The sequence below is a fragment of the Stegodyphus dumicola genome, chromosome 8 (assembly GCF_044657685.1).
Source record: "Stegodyphus dumicola isolate Sdum_Otavi_A_Nest chromosome 8, ASM4465768v1".
Taxonomy (NCBI): Eukaryota; Metazoa; Arthropoda; class Arachnida; order Araneae; family Eresidae; genus Stegodyphus; species Stegodyphus dumicola.
This window is the reverse complement of record NC_140775.1, coordinates 91,935,469-91,951,057: the sequence shown is the minus strand read 5'-3', so window position 1 is coordinate 91,951,057 and position 15,589 is coordinate 91,935,469. Positions and strand designations below refer to the sequence as shown.

The following is a 15,589-nucleotide window of genomic DNA, read 5'->3' as shown; positions in this document are numbered from 1 at the left end:
ACAATACTTTGTTCCTTTTCTCAAACTGTTAACATCAACATCATCGAGAGCTGCAGGTTCTGTATTTGGTCTGTTGTTTAAGAACACGGCTGGAGGTACTAGAATCAGATCTTTCATGTCTTATGATAACTATCTTAAAGGTCGGGAATTTATGACTCTATCACAATCACATATTATTGTCACTTAAACTTCATAAATTATGACAGTTTCTCTAAGAGCTTCTAAGGAGTTCTTTAACAATTCAAACAAGTCTCTCCCACTAGCCTGCCATGGTAGGAAGAAACGTCTAAACTTAATGTAAAATCATTTTCGGAGGCAAAGTTACCCCACTCAAAAAAAAAAAAAAAAATAAAAAATTTTCTGTATCAAAGCTAATACAATTTGTTTTGTAAATATTTGTTCATTGCTAATGTTTCCCAAATTCACATTGCATCTCAAGGTATCCTTATCTAAATTCGCATACTAAACCCAATAATTTCGTCACACCTTTATTTTTAGATACAAATTTACAATCTACATTGCTTTCCCCGTTTCTTAAACTGTAACACCTTTGAGACCTGCTGAGCTTTTGCAATAAGCATTTCTTGTTCTGTCACATCTGAAACACTTGCGACACAATTATCTACATAAAATTAAGATTTTTAATTTTTGAAAAAATTCTTTCAATTCAAATGGCATATTATCAGCAAATGCAAAATTGAGGCTGCCAATAGAAATGTGCTTGACGTGGCACAGAATACTACTCTACAATGTCTGCAGACAATTTCCTCATTTTCAAAAAGATAAAAAAATCATAAAAAATCTTGACGTTCAGGCACTATAACCAATTGAAAAAACGTTTTTTCTATATCAGCTGAAAATCTAATTGGATAACTTATTCATCAACAACATCAGGAATGAGCTCTATTAAATTAGGCCTTTTCTAAAACAGATCATTTAAAGAACATTTGCCACTTTCTCTGGCAGATGCATCAAATATAGGTCCAATTTCTGTTGTTGTGATATCACTTTTAATGACAGGTCGATGAAATAAAAAACGACCACTTTTAGTATCATCTGGGACCCTTTTAATAATACCTAATTTCTTCCACTCCTGAAATACATGTTTATATTCATCCAAAATTATCTTTTGTGCACTGGCACATTCTCAGGTGACACTTCCAAGTTAATCCTTTATTAGAAAGCAATTCCCTAACTTCCAATTTAAAAGGCAAGAATAGTTTGTAGTTACCATTTTGGACTATTTTTAAAACTGTACAATATTCAAGCATACTATGCATTTCTTTTTATTTTCAAAAAGGTCTGAAATCCAAATAGTTTTTAACCTTAATAATTCACTAATTGATAAGTCATTCACTTGCAAAGCTATAACATTACAAATCAGGTCTTTACTTTTCTCAGTTTGAGAAGTACGTATTCGGAAACTAAGTACCGTTTCATTCTAGCGCCATCGCAGCGCTGTGATAGGCGTCCCGCGCATGCACACTAGTCTTTCTTGTCCACTGACTTTCAATTGTCGCCATTTTGGTTGCTCTATGTTGTGTTTTCAGTTTGCTGTGCACATTCAAAATGTTTAAGACAATTAGTTCTCCCGCTGACTGTGAGATTCGTGCCATGATTAAATTTCTGAACGCGAGGAATGTTAAACCGGCCGAAATCTATCGTCAAGTGACAGAAGTTTACGGTGAATACGCGATAAGTGATGAAATGGTGAGAAAGTGGGTAAGAATGTTTAATGCAGTTCGAACAAGGCGTGCCATTCAAAACAAACAAAGAGGAATGCTCAGTAAAGGAATTGTGTTGCTCCATGACAATGCTCGGCCCCATACTGCTGGTGTCACTCAATCGTTAATTCGATAGTTTCATTGGGAGCAGTTCGATCACCTGCCGTACAGTCCGGACTTGGCGCCGTCCAACTATCAATTGTTCCTGCACATGAAGTGTGAGCTTGGTGGCAAGCGCTTTGGATCTGACGATGACACGAAAAATGCTGTGGAGTCGTGGTTATCGAAACTGGCGGGAAGTTTCTTTGACGATGGTATACAAAAACTGGTCACTTGCTATGACAAGTGTTTGATCACTAGCGGAAACTATGTTGAAAAATAGTTTAAGACATGTATTTTCATGTAAAAATAAAATTGGATTCGAAAAAATTGTTTTACTATTTTTTTTTTTTTTTTTTCCAAAACGGTACTTAGTTTCCGAATACGCCTCATATTACATTTTCCCATCAAAACATTTCCTAAGAGAGTATTTAGCAAATACAAGCCACAGTTCAATTTCACAGATTGCTCTGTAAGAATTGTGCCAATAACACTGGCTCCTAGCAACAAATTAATTTCTTCTCCTGTAGTTTCAGATCTGATAAATAAATTTCTTTCTCTTTCAATTCATTCAAAATACATGTAGAAGTGACCTTAGGCACTGTGTTGCAAATTTTTTTTTCCCAAAATGCTTCTATTTGGAAGGAGGAAGATTCCTCACTTAAAGAGGAAATCAACAAAATATCAACATCATGATTTGTTTATTCTGTCCCCCCCAAAACAAGTTATGCATCATCTTGACTTTTTGCTGTGGCTTTAAGTTTTAATATATCTATTGTGAATTTGTTGAATGTTGAGATTCGGTATCAAGGATGCATGTTAAAATTGTTTCTCAACTACTTGATTTAGCTTGGACATTTAAAGTAATTTAATATACAGTTTCATTTCTGAAGTTATTAGTTAATGCATTAGTCAGAACTGATTCCCATTTTTTTTTTTTTTTTTTTTTTTTTTTTTTTTAACTTTCAAGCACTTCTGGCTTATTTTTTCCCTTATTATTTTTATGGTGAGCACACAAAAGACTGTTATGAGTTTTAGAGTTACAATAAGAACAAATATTTTTCATCTTACAAAATTTTGCTAAATGGCCAATATGAAAAAGCCTTTTTCCTCATCAAAATTTTCCTTTTAGCATCTAAATTCATATTTCTAGCAGTAAACAATTTTTAGGAGGATGTATTTTCTCACAAAAAAGGCAGCTGAAGTTTATCAACACAACAACGGGAAACACATCAGCAGACAGTTCTTTTCTTATTAATTAAATTAGCACTAATATTTATACACACAAGTTCAATTTTTCTTCATTTTTAACTTTTTGTCTCATGAAATTCATAAATTTTTCTAAGGAACATTCTTCTAATTCACTTGTTTCGCTTAAATTTCTTCTTTACAAAGCAATCAAGAGTTCATCGGGCAAGCATGATTCCACAAGAGGGGTTAAAAAAATAACAGTATTTTTCCGTGTTCTTTCCAGAATCTCTAAAACTAGTATTTTTCCTTCTAATTCATCATCTACCTCCAAACATCCTGAAACAGCATTTTTTATGTACATACTCCAGATCGTGCACATAAATTTGAACAAGTAAATCATCTTGTGTGAAACGTTCCCAGAGTTGACTGATTGCATTTAGATAATTCACAGCCATAGTTGGCAAACTTTCGACCACTCTTGCTGCTTTTGAATTCGGGATTACCGCTTGAAGCAAATACTAGAATTTATCTTCTTCAAGAATGCGCTCATATTCATGAATCTTTGAAAATTTACTCCAAAAATACAAATACTGTTTTGCATTACCACTAAATTTCTTCAGTTCAGTCTTTGGTGACTTGAACTTCCTTTTTTCAGAAGTAATTTCTACAGATAATTTAACATTTGATATGGTTTTCTTGCTTGATAACTGCTCAATTCTGGAACACTATTCAGAAAATTTTTACAATAAACTTAAGCAGATTCAAAATTTTCAAATTCTTTTTCATTATCCTTAACTTTTAAAATACACTGCTGGCCATTAAAATTGCAACACCATGAAGGAAAGTAAATACAAAAAAGATATTTTCTGCATGTAAACAGTATAACATGAAGACAAAAAGATTAAATTTGTAAGCATTTTAGAAACAGCGAAAAAACAGCCCTTACCCTCTTAGGCAGGAAGTCAAACTGGACTCGGGTGACAGAAATAGACAACTCATTACATGCTACTTTATGTTTATGCCTCACTTCATCATTACCACTAAATTTCTTCAGTTCAGTCTTTGGTGACTTGAACTTCCTTTTTTCAGAAGTAATTTCTACAGATAATTTAACATTTGATATGGTTTTCTTGCTTGATAACTGCTCAATTCTGGAACACTATTCAGAAAATTTTTACAATAAACTTAAGCAGATTCAAAATTTTCAAATTCTTTTTCATTATCCTTAACTTTTAAAATACACTGCTGGCCATTAAAATTGCAACACCATGAAGGAAAGTAAATACAAAAAAGATATTTTCTGCATGTACACAGTATAACATGAAGACAAAAAGATTAAATTTGTAAGCATTTTAGAAACAGCGAAAAAACAGCCCTTACCCTCTTAGGCAGGAAGTCAAACTGGACTCGGGTGACAGAAATAGACAACTCATTACATGCTACTTTATGTTTATGCCTCACTTCATCAACTGCATTAGCTGGTATGGTAATTTTCCTGTTATGTTTTTACCACCTATCCTCGAATTCCATATCACAGATTATGTTCTTACTGCATTAATATAAATATTAACAAGACATAGTGCACAATAAAAATTAAGCTTTATTTAGGAACATCGCGCATACTCCCCGACAGCCTGCCTGTTTCGCTCTGCTCGCTACTCGTAAGAAACTTCTCCTCTAGGGTTGCCACACTTATCGGAGGGCGCAAGGCGCGCTCCTTATCGCCATCACCACAGAGTTTCCCCCCAGTTCCTTTAATGGCTATTCAAAGGAACGACATAGGTTATGAAATTATCTCAGAGTATCCGAACTGTCGGGTATTTTTACATGATTACAAAATTAGAATATAAAATTAGAAAAGATCAAAATGAAATTCAATATATAACAAGGTATTGACACATATAATAAACATGAAATAACAAGAAATATGTTAAGATATGAATTTAAAAAAAATGTTTTAAATTGTTATGTAAGAAGCAAGTTTCTTAGGGAAGTGAACATGTCTTCCCGATCTGGTGACAGTTTGTGTCTTAGAGAGTTCGTTTGCAGATTTATTCTGCTGAAATGTCTTTAAGTCTTTATTTGTTTTCAGTTCAGGCAAATTAGAGTCCGAAAGCAAATAGGCTGGTTTCACACGGTCTATAGACACAGTAGATTTCAGACCATTAACATCTATTGTGAAAGTTTTGTCCGTTCTAGAAAGGACTTTATGCGGACCTGTGTATGATTGGCACAGAGGTGGCTTTACTCGATCGACACGTAAGTATACATGCGTACACGACTTTAAGGTAGCACTTACGTAACATTTTTCTTGGCAATGTGCAGATGTTGCTATTGGATTCAATTGTTGCATTCTATGCCTAAGATTCGGGATAAATTGTGTGTCATACGGAGATATCTTAGATGACGTTATCATATCACTAGGCAGCTTGAGAGTTGTGCCGTACACCAGTTCAGCACAAGATGACTGTAGATCTTCCTTTACGGCTGTCCGAATACCAAGCATAACAACTGGTAGTGTTTCAGTCCAGTTATTGGTCTCGTGAGCCTTGAGAGAAGATTTTAAATGTCGATGAAATCGTTCAACAATGCCGTTTGACATTGGATGATAGGCTGTTGTTGTGATTCTGTTCGTACCCAAAATGCGCGTGAATTCTGCAAAAAGTGCGGATCTCATTTGAGAACCTTGGTCTGTTGTTATGATCGATGGGCAGCCAAAACGAGATATCCAACAGTTGAAGATGGCTCTGCAAATGGTTTCCGTTTTCATATCCGGGATGGGAATGGCTTCAGGCCATCTGGAGAATCTATCTATTAGAGTCAAAAGGTACACGTTGCCTTCTGATGGAGGTAACGGTCCGACGATATCCATATGGATTTCTGAAAAACGTGCATCAGGAAGAGAGAATGTGCCCAGTGGTGCTTTAGTATGCCTAGTAATTTTCGATTTTTGGCAAGATTCACAGGATTTCACCCAATTTTTGATATGACGTTTCATATCGGGCCATACATAACGAGAACAAATAAGCTTCGTAGTAGCTGCAATTCCTGGATGTGACAGATTATGCAGATGATTAAAGATGAGTCTGCGAAAGGAATTCGGAACAAATGGACGAGGAATGTCTGTTGATATGTCACACAGAATATTACCATCAGAATATTGGCACGGTTTAAATTCCAGTTTCAAAGATGATGTGTTGTTTTTGAGAAGGTCTTGTACCTCCGGATCATGCCGTTGAGCTTCCGAAATTTTTTTAAAATCCAAAAATGGAGATTTTGTTATGGAATCAATTTCGATTCTTGAAAGAGCGTCAGCAACGACGTTTTTTGAACCTTGCACATGCCTAATATCAGTAGAGTACTGAGAAATAAAATCTAAATGTCGCAATTGTCGAGGTGAACATTTATGAGGGTTCTGTTTAAAAGCGTATATTAACGGTTTTTGATCCGTATAAATTATAAAATTTCTGCCCTCTAACATGTGTCGGAATTTCTTAATTGCAGAATAAATAGAAAATAATTCCCTATCGTACGCGGACCATTTCTGTTGACTTTTACTGAGTTTCATAGAGAAAAATGCTATAGGTTCCCATGTTTGTTGAGACAACTGCATAAGTGTGCCGCCGATTGCGACGTCTGAGGCATCTACCCAGATGCTCAGCTGGGCTCCGGGAATAGGGTGTCTCAAAAGGGTAGCCTGAGCAATGGCATTTTTGGCAGCAATAAAGGCTTGTTCAGCATTCTCGTTCCAATTTAATTGTGGGGATGAATCCTGAACACGAGAACGAGATTTCTTTTTATTAATATAGCCTTCTAACAATTTTATTAAAGGAGAAAGAATATGTGCTGCTTTAGGTATGAAACATCTATAAAAGTTAAACATGCCTAAAAATCGGCGAAGCTGAGTGAGAGTGGTAGGTTGAGGAAAATCTAAAATACATTTGACTTTGTCAGGAAGAGGTTCAATTCCGTTTTCACTAAGGTGAAAACCTAAGAAATCAATAGATGTTTGACCAAAGGTGCATTTTGAAACATTTATGCAAAGTCCATATTCCTGAAGTTTGGAAAATAAAGCTTTCAAATGCCTGCAATGTTCCTCAGAATCTTTAGAGGCTATGAGCAAGTCATCGACAAAAGCGTAAACGCCTTCTAAATCCCGCGTGACTTCATCTATAAAACGTTGAAAAGTTGCAGATGCATTGCATAAGCCGAATTGCATACGGGTTACTTTCGAATAAACCGAATGGTGTGCATATGGCGGTTTTGTGGATGTCGGCTGGGTTAATTGGTATTTGATGGTATGCCTTAATCAGGTCGACATGACTAAAAATTTTAGTACCGTGCAATGCAGCAGTAAAATCGGCTAAACATGGAATAGGGTATTTGTCTTTTACTGTTTGAGCGTTCAATGCTCGATAATCTCCTACAGGTCTCCATTCCAGACTTCCCTTTTTTGGAACCATGTGAAGTGGGGATGCATAATTGCTGCTCGAAGGTCTCAAATGCCCCAATTGCATCATAGTTTGAAATTCTTGTTTTGCTATTTTTAAGCGATCTGGAGCTAACCGATGAGGTTTTGCAACCACAGGTGGACCTTTAGTTATGATATAATGAACGGTGTTATGTTTAACAGGTTGGTTAGGATCTGGTAATCTAGTAAATGAAGGAAATTCTTTTAAAATTTTGTGATATGGTGTATCACTAAATACAGTTTTTACTGAATAAATGCTTGCATTTTTCACGCAACCGACGGTTTTAAAATGCGTTTTTAAATCTTTGAGACATTTGTTTCTGAGATCAGGCACCAATTCAAAGAAATGGAGAAAATCTGCTCCAAGAATGGGTGTACTAACATTTGCTATAAGAAAAGTCCATGTAAACTGTCGTCTTAATTTGAAATCCAAAGAAAGTGTTTTTTGACCATAAACATGAATAGTAGAAGAATTAGCAGCGAAAAGTGTTTGTTGGGACGAATTCCGTTTTTGAGAATTATTTGCTGGAAGTAAGGACACGTCAGAGCCGGTATTGACCAAGAATGAAAGGTTTGTTCTACGGTCACGAACGAACAGGCGACGTGAAACTTGAGGCAAAGAATAAGTCGCCTCTATTCTTTGCTGGTTTCGTTTCCCTGCCATGAACAAGGTTTTGTACATTTGTCATCTCTACACTTTTTCCCAAAACGTCTATGATACCAGCAAACAGAATAATCTCTCCTTTTGGAATTGCTTCTTTCCTTATTGCGATCTCCGCGATTTGGCGAGCGACCACGAGAAAGAGAAATGCGATCAATACGTTTGTTTAATTTTTCTATTTGTTTAAATAATTTATCCTCAAGAGACTGATCGACTGTGCGAGAAACGGCACAAGTCCCTGGGGTTGGATTTACTTCTAAAATTCTGTCGGCAATTTCTGCAGCTTTATCTACAGTTAAATTGGAAACCGCTGCCAAAATAGACTGAACAGTCGAAGGCAAACGTTGAAAGAATAATTCTAACATTAAGTTATCAGGAACATTTAAAGATTCTGCTCGACGTTTCATATTTCTAAGCAAATCGGAAGGCTGTCGAGAACCTAATTCTTCTCCAGATAATAATTGGCGAATTTCTTGCTGAGAAGATTCTCCTGAACGATTTATTAACTCAGTTTTGAGCTTTGTATATGGATCAATAGGGTCTGGTTTCATAAGTAAATCCCGTACTATTGATGCAATATCTGGAGGAAGATGAGCAACTACATAATTATATTTAGTAATGGATTCTGTGATAGGTTTGGGGGTGGCAAGAGCAAAAGTACTTTCACACATAATAAACCATAAAGATGGGTCTGATCAGTTATAAACCGGAATTTTGACGGCATGAACATCAGACATTGTGCAAGGTTTTTAAGCCAAAATAAAAGCAAAAATTTAACTAAAGAAAATTAAATTAAATGATAAGTAGAAAACGTAATTATAAAATGATCTATAATTACTACTCATCTGTGATTCGGAGGATGAAAACCGATGTAATCCATTACTTCTGGTTTGGAGATCTTGAGTGATGGCTTGTAGTCAAAACCGAAAGTGCTTGAGAACTGTTCATACGATTTAACACAGTCCGGGTTACCATTATGGTTTTTTCCGGTTATGTTTTTACCACCTATCCTCGAATTCCATATCACAGATTATGTTCTTACTGCATTAATATAAATATTAACAAGATATAGTGCACAATAAAAATTAAGCTTTATTTAGGAACATCGCGCATACTCCCCGACAGCCTGCCTGTTTCGCTCTGCTCGCTACTCGTAAGAAACTTCTCCTCTAGGGTTGCCACACTTATCGGAGGGCGCAAAGCGCGCTCCTTATCGCCATCACCAGACTGGAAAGGGGTGGTGGGCCAGTCTCTCAGCAACCCATGACCAGATGTTTTCAGTGGGTTATAGATCTGGAGACTGCATATCCCGACAGCAATTGAATACCCGTATATCAAGGAAGGTCAGAATATGATGTGCAACATGTGGTCTTGCATTATCTTGTTGGACATGGCATTTGGGGGCTTTGAAGATAGGGAACCACTAGACGTAAGATGTCAGAAACGTACCCATCTGTGTTGATTCGATCTAGAGATGTGCGTGTCATGTACCCAATGGCTGCCCAAACCATCACACCAGGTGCAGAGCCTCTATGCCAATATCGAATGTAAGCAGGTGACGTGAGGTTTCCTCGGACACTCCAGACATGTATATGGCCATCAGGAATTCTGCGCATAGAACTGGCACTCATGTGAAAAGGTGACATTGTGCCACTACTGTACTCAGCTTTATCGTTTGGCACACCAGAGTCACTGCCTGTCTCTATGCTGCATTGTCAAGGGAAGCTGAACAGTAATGGTCACCCTGCTGATAGTCCACGCTGCTGCAAACATCAACGCACCTTACGAGCTTATACTGGGTGTGCTGCAAACATACGCATGCCTAACTAATGGTCTGTGATGTGGTCATAGGTTTTTCCAGGGCTGACCTCACAATATGTCTGTCCTCTGTGGTGTTAGTCATGGGAGGGCATTAAGATCCTGAATGCTGTTCAGTATGATCCTCAGCAATCCAATGGTCCCACATTTGCATGAGAGTGGTTGGATGACCAGTGCGATCGGCAATATCACAGAACGATAATCTACACTTTCAATACGCAATGATCCTGCCTGATCGAATTTCAAAACTTGATAGCATTTCTTCTTATTAGAGGCATAACACAATATTCTAAGCAAACTTCAATTTTAAAAAGAACTTTCTGAATAAGAAATCCATTACACAACTTTTCTTTTATGCAGTGTTTCAGATGTCATTTCTCCCTCCTGCGTCATTTAAATGCGCTGAAATACTAATCATCCCAACTTCTTCCTTTCATGTGACTTTGATGTTCGTCAGATCATTCCTTCCTGGTGTTGCAATTTTAATGCCAGCAGTGTAGCTGTAGAGAGCTCTTTTTGATATTCCTCTAAATGTGTAAATTTACCCTTTAGTTGAGACTCCAAAACTGAAATAACTTTCACATCAAGAACTTCTTTAACTTATCTTCTATTTAGTTCACATTCTCATTGCTTTTCAAATGTATCACATCCATTATCACTTATTAATTACTATCACTAGTTACCGAGATCACTTCCCTTATGGGAACCAAAATATATTTTATGTTGCGTGTCTCACAATGAAGGATAGCTCCGAAAAAGTAACACAATAAAGAACATCTACCGGATGTTATTTCGGTAACTCCTAAAATGAAGAGATAGTATGACACATAACAAAACACAATTTAATAACACAGAAAACCTACGTTAAACATACAGATATTTTTCTAACTACATTTGGTTACTAAGGAAATCATATCTTGTTGCTATATTCTACACATATTAAATGCAATAGTTCATCGTGTGATGTCATTCTTTAATTTGTGTAAGTTGGGCAAGTGAAATGATGCCATTTTCAACAAATGGTATATGCTACCATAAGCGACATTAAAATCAATAAAATACCACTTCGCTTTAATACCATCTCATCCTGCAACCCTACTGTTATTTAAATTCTCAATAGCCTACACAAAGGATGGTGCAAGTTTCAGAGTTCGATTATTCTAAAAAATATTCAGGTTGGTAGTTATATCAGTCTCCTCCCATGGGAGATTACTTCTGGAGAGAAGATCTCTACAGAAATCTCTCTCTCTTTTCAGCACTTCAACTTGATCACCTTTTCTACAAGTAACAGCCCCAAGATAGGCAAAGCGAGATAGAACATTGATTTTCTAGTAAAAATTTCTCAACTTCTTTTGAGCTTTTAATTTTTCTATCTTCCTAAACTGTTCCACCATATGTGCTTTCTTTTTCATATGAAACAGTCTTTGTTTTCTTTTCTCTAAGTGTTTCTCATATAGAATTCTGCAGCGTGTCCTGCGTTGAGCGATATGCTTTGGAAGAAGACGATGCACATTGCGTTTTTTCGCTTTCTTAAGATTTAAATCAACGTTTATCATTTTGTTTACAGTGGACACCGAGCATTTTAATGATTTTGCAACTGTCCTTTGACTAGGGGGATTTTTTTTTAGCATTAAACAACATACCTTTGCAACTGTCCTTTGACTAGGGGGATTTTGTTTTAACATTAAACAACGTACCTTTCCAATAGTCGAAGATGCCCGTTTTTTCCTTGGATACCTGTTTGGAATTTTTGTCCCACTTGAAGCTCCAATTTGACGTTTTTTTCCTTTCTTGTTGATGATATTACTTATTGACGCTTTAGATATCACAAAACCATGACTCTCGCATCGTTTTTGGATAACGGAGTATGCATATTTCTCTTCGGAAAGAGCATAAATGTAGCCTTCGATCCACTGCTTTGTTAAATTCGCCATTTTTAATAAAAACAAAACTTTCAAGCCACAGACAATAATTTTGACTTTTAAAAACAGTACAATTGCAATTACTTCTTTTGCAGCAAATGATGTTTTATTACTGCTTACCAAAATCATCTAAAAAATGTGCGAACAGCCTCTGTAATAATCTGTAATTATTTTTTTAAACTCATAGAAATTAATGGCATATAAAAGAACTGAATAAAATATTACCTGTTGGTTCAACTCCTTTAAAATTAAAGGTTCTCCATCTTGATCCAAATTTTCATAAGTGTGACTGTCAATTACTCTCAACTGTTGCTCAAACAATGATGATACAGCTTTATGTACTAATACATACTGCTCCTAGGAGGGAACAAATTGTTTGCTTCTTTACAAAAATGATTCATTAAAATTTCATCAAAAATAAATAATGATTAATATTACATGTTATCCAACAGTTGGATGACTATGGCAAAGAAAACAAGGGCTTCCTTAGGGGATGGATGCCTTTGTGGAGAACTTGCTACAGGAAACTGTCTCATATATATGTTACACATAGGGAAACCAACAAAAATGTCCATGCCAGTTTCCCTGGAATAGTGCCCACCTGTGGCCAAGCAGTAAAATCGCTGAAAACTGGTAGTTTGGTTTGGGGTTCAAAACCTCATGAATGGGGTGGCTACACTCCCATGCAGTCAGTCCCATGTGGTTTTTCATGTTTTCCCTCATGTGCAATGTATATGCGAGCCAGTTTCCCTTAGAAAGTCCTCCATAAAGGTGTTCCTTCCTTTAGGCAGATAGCCCTTGAGTGTTTTGTCAGAATCAAATAAACCAAAATAAACCTAGAATTGAACACATATCAAACTCCCAGTATTCAGCACAGCTAGTATAGTGATTAGTGATGCTAACATCAGAATCATTGAGCCTGGGTTCAAATCCTGGAGAAGGCATGGATGTTTCTATACAAATAGTACCTGTGCTGGCTGCAAAGGGGCACAGGTAAATAAATATTAAGTGAAAAACATCATCTAATATTTATTAGACAAGATTTGAAAGCACAATTACAAGAAGCATTTAATAAACTTTAGCCTAACACATCTGTGCAATACAAGTGTCTAAAATTTTCATTTTTCTGCATATTTCTCTTTGATTTATATTTAGCACTGTAATCCATTAAGCACTGGATTCCACACAAAAAAAAATCTTTTGCCAGAGACTTCAAACCATGCCTGAAATGCAACCTTCAAATCAACATTGTAGCTTTGAGTACTTCAGTTCTTGAAACAATAAGAGAAGGCAACTGAAGAAAAATCTAGTGAATACAATAGATAGAAGAGAAGCTAAAATTTACAATGCAGAATACCAGTTTGGGCTATCTGAGCCATCTGCGCTGGAACATTGCTGGGCAAAAGTAACGCTTTTTTATTCGTGATATTATTAAAAACGGTATAAAATCAAAAACAGTGGTGCCTTTTTATTCCCCCCCCCCAAAAAAAAAGACAGAGAGGAGAAATAAACTCTACTTAGTAGATATCTGAACTTGTAGAGTTGAGAAGAAATACAATTTAGAACAATTTTTCCACAAATAAACCTGTTTCAATTACCTCATTTCTTCTTTTAATAAGTACTTCAACTTTCATATGAAGCATTTCAACCTTCGATATGTACACTGCACGGGGGGGGGGGGTGGAGTTCTATATTTCCCATTTTACTGGGTCGATTAACAAAATTTAAATTGTGTTCTTTATGTCTCGGAAGCGCGACCTCGGATTAGATTTACACATAGCTCTATTCTAACATAGTTATTCTGACATGAAATCGGACTTTTTCTGAAATAACATACCAATTTTATTCCATATTTCGAATCTATGACTTAAATTATGCCTAAATATGAAATTTTGTAGAATTTGGTGCAAAATTTACGGAGAAATTTACAAATTTATGTTGGCACTTTTTCTTCAGTTTGTGCCAAGAATAGTTCACTTGGTGAACTTCTTAATATATGGCAACCTATTTTCCTTTTCCATGAGAGGAAAAAAAGTCACAATTGTTCCTTTTTTCAAATAATGTTTTTTATATTATATTTTTAATCATAATTGTTATTATTTTAAGTAATTTTTTCTTTTTCAAATTTCATTTTAATTGCTCAAGTTGCATGCTTCCTTTCGAATAGCTGTTTTAAAAATTTCTATTTACCCAAACTGCGTAGTTTAAAAAAAGGGTGCATCATTTATGTTTTGCAAATAGTTTTCTTTGCAATTTATTTTTTTTTGGTCATATAGTTATTATTTTAGGTAATTTTTAAATTTTCAGACTTTTATTTTAATTGTTTGTGTAGCATTGTCTCTTCAGATAATAGTTTTAAAATTTTCTATTTATTAATTCGAACCAAGCATTTTAAATATATTTATTAATATACATTTTCCAGGATTTGATTTGATTTATTTGAATCGCATTTCTTTTGGAAGAATAATTTGTGTCCCAGACTATGATGCATCTGAAAACTGAATACAGTCAAAAGTCGTTAATCCGGACTCGTCGGGACTTCGGCGATTCCGGATTATCGATTTTTCCGGATTATAGATCATCAGTTTAAATCTGGTAAAATGGCATGCAGAAATTATAAAATTAAAAATATGAAACCGTAATTTACGAAATAAAGAACAATTATGATCTAAAGGGTATCAAAATTTACAAAAAAAAAAAAAAAAGCTTAATATTTATTTGTTTACTTTATTAAACATTTCTTTCAATGTAAGTTGTTTAAGTTGCTTCGTTTTTTATGTTATAATACATTCTCTTTAATTCTATAAACAGACATAATTTCTTGTTCAGTTACAAAGTTCCGCTGTTCAAGTCCTATAATTGCTGTGTCGAGAATACCGACTAATTTGTCAATCGAAATTTTTTCGTTTTCAATAACCTCTGTTACATTCTTCGCTATCGGAAGCGAATTATAATGACGAGGCATTTGATTTAAATCATATCAAAGACAAGATGAAATACTACATTGAGTAAGCAATTATAAGCCAAATAAAATAAAAACATCTGCTCTTAAGATAAGGATAGCGCTGACAGATCAACTTCCAATTCAATGCACCCCGCCGCCGCGTTAAAGATAAACAAACATTAAAGTTTAGGTAAACTTCATCCATTTTTTGCAGCAATTCCACTTTTTGTTTAATGGACTCCGAAAGATACTTTCGCTTTGTATATCCTTTACATATTAGTAAATATATATCAGAAATTCTATTTGACATAATCGAAAGTTCAAGCTTACTTTTATAAAATTGCTCTAACAGTCTGCAAAAAATAATAATCCGGTTCCAATTCGAAGATTAAGGAACAACGCAATCTGCAACATTAACTGAAATAGATAATTAGATAATTTTAGCTTAGCTTATCCCGTCCGTTATACATTAAACGCGTATTCGTAAACGTATTTTGCGCACGCTCACACGCAAATTAGCAGCGGTAAAGGTCTTACGCGCATGCGTCGCAGAAAGTTTGCAGCTTTGAGGTCCGGATTATAGATCATTCCGGATTATGGGTGTCCGAATTAACGACTTTTGACTGTATATTGAAAGAGTAAATACAGTAAAGCACGGTTAATACGTCTTTCAATGTTCCGTTCAGTACAGATATATAAATGAGAAAGATGTATAACTGACATTTTAACTTAGGATGACCTTGCTTATATTGCTTTAAA

The 15,589-nt window shown here is 35.4% G+C and overlaps 1 protein-coding gene across 1 annotated transcript in view; it reads right to left on the bottom strand.

Annotated features, from left to right (window-relative positions):
- Nucleotides 1-15,589, bottom strand: part of LOC118194229 (uncharacterized) — a 164,655-nt gene that overhangs the window by 105,413 nt on the left and 43,653 nt on the right. The window contains exon 9 of the mRNA XM_035365446.2: nt 12,112-12,243. Within this exon, the coding sequence (XP_035221337.2) occupies nt 12,112-12,243 (132 nt within the window). The remainder of the gene's footprint in view (nt 1-12,111; nt 12,244-15,589) is intronic.